General features: G+C 51.2%; 3 protein-coding genes across 4 annotated transcripts; 1 reads left to right on the top strand and 2 right to left on the bottom strand.

The window, feature by feature from the left end:
- Positions 1 to 623: 623 nt before the first annotated feature.
- Positions 624 to 2,720, bottom strand: H257_18978 (hypothetical protein). The gene has a single exon (XM_009848130.1). The coding sequence runs from the start codon at positions 2,688 to 2,690 to the stop codon at positions 726 to 728; it is 1,965 nt and encodes a 654-aa protein (XP_009846432.1). The 5' UTR covers positions 2,691 to 2,720; the 3' UTR covers positions 624 to 725.
- H257_18977 lies at positions 2,638 to 4,707 on the top strand. Of its 2 annotated transcripts, XM_009848129.1 has the most exons (5): positions 2,638 to 2,660; positions 2,897 to 3,453; positions 3,509 to 4,154; positions 4,212 to 4,257; positions 4,316 to 4,707. In XM_009848129.1, exons 2-5 carry the CDS (start codon positions 2,910 to 2,912, stop codon positions 4,331 to 4,333), a joined length of 1,254 nt encoding a protein of 417 aa, XP_009846431.1. In that variant the 5' UTR covers positions 2,638 to 2,660; positions 2,897 to 2,909; the 3' UTR covers positions 4,334 to 4,707. The 2 variants fall into 2 exon arrangements, with proteins under 2 accessions (XP_009846431.1, XP_009846430.1); XM_009848128.1 differs by having other exon boundaries at positions 4,212 to 4,707.
- Positions 4,708 to 6,206: 1,499 nt separating this feature from the next.
- Positions 6,207 to 6,867, bottom strand: H257_18976 (hypothetical protein; the record flags this gene model as incomplete). Its single annotated transcript, XM_009848127.1, has 1 exon — positions 6,207 to 6,867. A coding segment is annotated over one exon (613 nt), but the record flags the coding sequence as incomplete, so codon positions are not given.
- Between the last annotated feature and the right edge of the window lie 48 nt (positions 6,868 to 6,915).

The following is a 6,915-nucleotide window of genomic DNA, read 5'->3' as shown; positions in this document are numbered from 1 at the left end:
TCCTTACCACTAACCGTCACGTCTTCCTTGAGAGATGTTTGTATTTCGATGACGCCGGGGTCAGCTTTTGCCGAATGCTTCCGAAGCGTCCGCGATGGAACGCCATAGGCCTCCGCAGCAGTTGATGTCGTGTGTACTTGCTTAACACATCGTGGACGGCCTTGTCCATGGTGACCTGCGTTCTTGGCGGCATTTCGTCGGTTCATAAATTGAAGAACCTTTAATATGTAATATTTTCCCCTCCATTTATTCATGCAGGTTAAATTTGTCGAGAGGTTGCCTTTTGTCCAATCAGAGTAGATTGGCGTTTTAATTGGATGAAATAAGTCGGCCCATCAATGGTCGTTCGGCCCATCAATGGTCGGACACGTTATTACATTTGTAGTTTGTCCAATTGTCAGTTTGTGAGTATGATGAACTCCCCCGATTGGCTGTACAAATTCGTCCAACCTCGGCGCCAGCACATTTATCCTAGTTACAACAGGGCTGCCAGACAAGATTCTAGGAGAGTCCAGTTGACTCACCTTTTTGAAATCTTGAGATTACGCTCTCACCCCCTCCTCGACGCAGTGTCGTCTACCAAGGAACTTTAGTCCTTGGATTTGAATGGAATACGAGTCGACTGCAGCAAAACAAGCGTAGTGATTGATAATCCCAGCCAATTAGTAACACAACCTTTCTAGTTGCAGTCAGCGTAATTAAAGTATGTATTCCACTTAACGCGTTCACACGGACGCCGCGTATTGAACCGTGGCCACTGCCCACACCGCAAGGTACACCTGAAACAAGAGCAAGGCCTCGCCGCCTCCCCAAGTGAGTACAAACCACGGCAGCACCAAGTACAAGACCGGGGCCAAGATCACCGGCGCGGCAGCCATGATGAGGGGGTCGCACCCTCCCACGGATTGTATCATCCACAAGTTGTCCACGGATACAGGGAGTGCCACAAATAGAAACACCCCCAGAGCCGCCACCAGCGCCATTCCGATGGCCAAGGGCACCACGGACAGATTCGCTGGTTCTTCCGACGGTGGAATCGACGCGTACGACACGGCAGGCTGCCACGTCATGGCGTCCGGATGTGGGCTCGGACGACTCTTCGCAAAGCCGACTCCAATATACACAAACACAAGCACGATAGCGTATGCCACTGTAGCCACAGGGAATAGGTACAACAGCGGGGCATTAAACACAAGCAAGGTGGACACGAACGCGCCGAACGTTGCTCCAGAAGTGGCTAAGCGCATCCAATCATCGGCCAGGGGAAGGATACTCTGAGCCGTTTTGCCTTGTCGTCGCCACAACTTGGCTGCGAAGTCGACGCCCACCAAGAGCCCTACGATGGCATTGGGGAGCACCGTCCACGACAGCAACGAGTTGCGCGTCACGAGTAGAAATCCCACCAACGGCACGTTTGCCAGCAACGCCGCGAACGTCCCTACCCCCAAGGCAGTAGCAAAATACGACCAGTGACTGACGACGACGGATCTGACAAATTGCCCCAAGGTCATACTGGTAGTTTTCTGGTCAAACCAATAAGTGGAATAGTAATGCACGAGCACCACCACACCGGCGGCAGCCCATGTACTTAGCACCACGAGCCACCTCTTGGCCACAGTCAATGTCACCCCCCACTGCCCCATCACGTCAAAGTACAGAGCCTCATCATGGGAGCTCCAGTCGTCCAGGGAGTTGGTGTTTAGCAAGGCGCGAGTGATCGCTAGGACGTTGGCGCCGCAGTGCTGCACGTCCTGGGCCGAGATGCGGTCGATGTTGTCCCCTGGAGTGTGGTAGTACTCGCGGTGTTCGTAAAATGCAATGTCGACGCCAGGGATGTCGGCGGGCTTGTACACTTGGTAGTCGGTGGAGCTGCCCAGAAGGGAAATCAACGACCCGCCCAGGCTGTTCATGTGCGGGTACGGGGCCACTTGGCCGTACAAAGATGCCAGTTGGTTGTCTGTCGCGCGAAACAAGATCGCTCGGCCGCCCACGCCGCCGCCCTCCAAATTGACAAACACTTTGACCTTGAACGCCGAGACCAAGTCGGACTGGACGAACCACTTGGACCCGCACAAGCCAGTCTCTTCGCCGTTGTCGAGAAACACGACGAGGGTGTGGTCGAGAGGAGTTGGGGACGCCAGCAGGGCCCGCAGCGTCTCGAGGATCACTGCCACGCCCGCGCCGTCGTCGGACGCGCCATACGACGACGGCGCAGAATCGAAATGCGCGGTTAGCAACACACTGGACGGTAACGTGCCTGGCACTCGAACCACGATCTGCGTTTCATTGATGTAGCCTTCATAGTCCTTGCACCCTTGACGTGTAGCGCCGCCGGGTTGGGTGGTCGCGGTTGCTGGCGGAAGGGTGCGCACGAGACTTCGTGGTGTATCGAAAACGAGCTGATTCGGCAGCCACGCCGAGTCGTCGGCAGCGTTAAGACTTACTGTGCGATTGAGGGCTTCCAATTGATCGTACAGGTAATGATACATGTCCAAATTGGCCTGGGCTTGCACCGGGTGTTTGGTTTTCGTGATGTTGCGCAGTTGGTCGAAGGCCGCTTGGCCTGAAAACACTGAGGCGGAGGTAGACGGCGGGGACACTGGAGGCATTCGAGACCGCCAGAAGTGCGTTGTGATGCATACGCCGCATGCCACCACCAGGTACAACAGCCACTGGAGTCCACGGCCCATGGTTGTACAAAAAATGACGACAAATGTTTCAAAGGATTAGAAAACATGCACTCCTTGACAATCACTTTTGTGAATTTCAACTTCTGGCGAATTCTGATACTGTATTTGCCAAAACCAAATGAACAGGATGTATGCATAGTACTACTAGTAGTACTACTAGTTTGAAATGGATGCACACCCTTTGTTTTATCCGGACGTTCTTACAGGCACAAGGCAAAAATGCAGCTGCCCGCTTATCGGCAGGACTGGAAGGAGAATCCCAAGCCGTTCTACTTCCGCTGTACGATCTTAAAGTCAAGTCGATGGCGGAAGCCTTTGAAGGTGGTGCTGGCGCTGATGGCTGCGTACGTTTTCATGGACGGTCTCGTGACTTTGTTCATGTATGCAACGCTAACGCACGGTCCGGTGCCGCTGCCGCATTCGCTGATTGAAATGGAGGCTGCGATTGCCTCCTCTCCAGTTCGAATCGAAGATGCGGAGTTGCTTCATTTGAGCTACCTCAACGCGGTCTGCACACACGAGAAGGACGCGGTGATCTCGTGGGCGTACAACAGTTCGGTAGTTGACAGGTCCTTGCTGCTGACCCCAGACACGCCGACGCCAGTGCTTGTGCAAGCGCTGTCGAATTGCCCCGACATCGACATCTTTCTCCCAAGCTCCATTCGGGACCACGGGTATTGCGAAGACAGCATGGCGTACGTCCTGTACCTCCGCGCGCGAGCTTTGCCCGAGTGGGTTGTCGACATGACGTTTCACCATGCCGGTACATGTGCAACCAACTGCCTACACATCCGTACGTTGTTTAACGTTGTGTCTAGGCAAGTCGTTCACGTACTTTGACTTATGTCCTCGGTCGGCCATGTTGTTTATGAACCACTACTGGCACAACCTGCCGTTCCGGTCAGATTTCCCGCGGCATAAGAAGGTGGTGCTCATGCCAAATGTCGAAATGTACGAGCTCAAGGCGGAGCACTACCATCGAGCTGACTACGTCTTGGCCAAGACGTTGGACGCGTATTCGCGCTTGACGAGATGGTATACCCAGCACCAACCACCATCGCATATCAACAACAACCGTTGGTTTCGACGCCATATCGACAACATATCACGGCATACCAAGGTCCTGTACACCCAGCACACGTCGAGCGACCCGACGATTCTATCTCGAATGACATCGCCATATTCGACCAAGAAAACGTTTCAAACGTTGTCCTTTTTGCACGTGAATGGCCGCAGCGTCCACAAAAATACTCTGGCGATTTTAGATTGCTGGCAGTCGCGGCCAGATTTGCCCCCGCTCGTCGTGTACGCCAAGGATGACCGGTCGAACGCGCATTACCACGCGCTGTTTCCTGACGGGAGCAACAACGTACAGTACCACCACGGCACGGACGTCGATCCGATCGCGTTTGGCGCGATTCTCGCCGCCGCCCCCGTGATCCTATGTCCCAGTGCCATGGAAGGGTACGTCGCAGTGTTGCTCCTGGGGCGTGTTGTAGTGACATGCCCGTACCGTTGTAGATTTGGTCACTATATCAACCAAGCTCGGGCCGCGGGCGCCGTGGTGGTAACTACTGACGGACTGCCCATGCGTGAGTTTGTGGATAAGTCGAATGGTGTACTAGTGGCCGCAGAACTGTTGAAACCGCCGGTGTGGACTGAGGACTTCTGGAGCTTGGGCCAAGAGATGGGAAGGCAGTACAAGGTCCACCAGCACTGGCGTGTGGGCACGGGCATGGAGTGGACAGTGACCGGGCGAGCCATCTGCGACGCCGTCGACAAAATAGTGACCATGAGCCCGCGCGAACGACAGGGCAAAGCCGCCGCGGGCCGACTTCGGTACCTCCACCAACTGACGTTCTTCAAAAAGCAAATGCTGGCGTTCCTCGTCGAGTTGCAAGAGCAAGACGAGCGGGCACTTGATGGGGATAGAGCCGTCGACACGACGTATTTAATGAATTAGCATGCACCACAATATTATTATTGTAGTTATTGTGCTTTGCACCTTTTTTGGCAATTCCAGGGTTAAATTCATTGTTTAAAAATTTCTCAGGCTTAAATAATGTCTAAAGTAACTTGAATAACGGTTGGGTGCGTTGTTTAAAGTTACTTCATCTAATGCGATGATTGGTTGGTTGAAGGTGGTTTTACTGGCACTTTCGTAAAACAAGTTGTTTGCCGTTTTCATTCTGGCAAACAACTTGCTTTACGTCAACATGTCAAGGTGCTTGACGCAATGAAACTGAAGGAGCTATGGCCACACACATGACCCCCCATCCGTGATCACTACAGTACTAACATTATCTACTCCGAGTAATGTGTATAACGTTAGGGATATAGTTAGGCTACAGTACATGTAGTCGTCGCTCTGTCCAATGATTCAAAGCTATGCCATACCTACAATTCTTGATCTGCTCTAACCTTAGCACTGTACGTGGAAGGCAAGGGCGCACTACTGTACGACTACACGATGTATAGTACTCCCATTTAACAGCCTAATACGGTATGCATCGTGATGAACTGGTAGTTGTACGGCGTTAGTTGGCCTGGTGCTGCAACTCGATTAGTTAGCAGCTGAAATACAGTAAGGGTTGTTTTATTCTGCTGAAATGCAGAACTTGTGTTTAGCGTTGTTTTATCTTCAATTGGGCTTATATTATTTTAAACGTCTGGTTGTTTAACGCATTTAAACAACGGGCAAACTACATGAAAAGCACAATAGTTACTATTGCTATTAATAGTCCCAAATCACTGACACCTGTGGACATTCTATAAGTTGTGAAAATAGAAAGCAATCAATTTTATTAAAACTATTCCCTTATCCAGTAAAGTAGAGCCAATCGCACGGTAGATGACTTGGTATGGCAAGTTACTCCCATTTCACATCCTAATACGGTATGCATCGTGATGAACTGGTGGTAGCAACTGCGTAAGTTGGCCTGATGCTGCAACGCGATTACCGTATACCCCCTGCTTCAGTACCTATGAAAATGTCAGGAAATCTGATCACAACCAGTACAGCTCCAAGAAACCTATTCAGGCATGCGCATTGGTCTAAATTCATCACAGGAGATATATTTCATTACGTAGATGAAAATAACTAACGCATGGTGATTGGATATTTCTCTCCAATTAGAGACAACTAGGTACACGCCCAACCAGAAAGAACCATGAAAGTGTTCGTCATTGGCCGATATGTTCCAAACCGTACAGGTCCAACCGGAGGAGAAATCATAGGTACTGAAGCGGGGGGTATACGGTAGTTAGCGGCTGAAATAAAGTAAGCATTGTTATATTCTGCTGAAATGCAGATTTTGGGTTTAGGGTTGTTCAATCGGGCTTATATACTTTTAAACGTCTGGTTGCTTAACGCAGTTAAACAACGGGCAAATTACATGAAAAGCACAATAGTATAATGGTTAATTGAGTTTCGGGTCATCATTTTTAAGACAATCCTCCGCGAGGGCCGATTCTACGAAAAAAAAAACACACTTCGACCAAGATATCGATTTCTTAGTTTATCCTTACGAATACACAACGCTCATATTTTCGTATCCATCAACCCTATTCCCACAACAAGCACTTCTTGGACGGGTTCAATTTCGAGCCGATAGGGCAATTAAACACTCGGGCAAACTCAGCGTTGTTTTGCAACGCCCCCGTCACGCGGAACCGATCGGGCGGGTGCTTCCACCCCAAAGACCCGCGCAGGTAGCTATCCGTGTTCTTGGAGCACCTGACTTGAGCGAACGACAAGTAGAACAACTTGTCGCCAGTTTCTTCCGTGTACTGCGACGGGAACTTCTTCAAGTACTCGTGGTACGCACGGAAACTGGTCTTGAGCCCCCCGTTGTCGGCAATGGCTTCACCCAAAGACCGCTGGCCGCTGATGTTGCCCAACACAGCGCCAGTTAGGTCGCTCTTCACGACAAAATTGGCGTATTGGTCGCTAAGGCACTGAGCCTTCGTCTTGAACGTAATGTTGGTGGCGTTCGACCACCACGAGTTCAAGTTGCCGTCGCCATCATAATCACGGTTGCGGTGGTCGAAACCATGGGTAATTTCGTGACCAATAACCACCCCGATGCCACCAAAGTTCTGGGCAGCATCGTATTTGCGATCAAAGTACGGGGCACGCAAATAGCCGGCCGGGAACACAATTTGGTTAACGAAGCGCCTGTATTCCGCGTTCACCGTATGAGCAGGTATGTCGAACTTGCGCTTG

This window comes from Aphanomyces astaci (genome assembly GCF_000520075.1).
Source record: "Aphanomyces astaci strain APO3 unplaced genomic scaffold supercont1.291, whole genome shotgun sequence".
Taxonomy (NCBI): domain Eukaryota; phylum Oomycota; class Saprolegniomycetes; order Saprolegniales; family Verrucalvaceae; genus Aphanomyces; species Aphanomyces astaci.
Note: the sequence above shows the minus strand (reverse complement) of the source record. Positions and strands in the feature narration are given on the sequence as shown.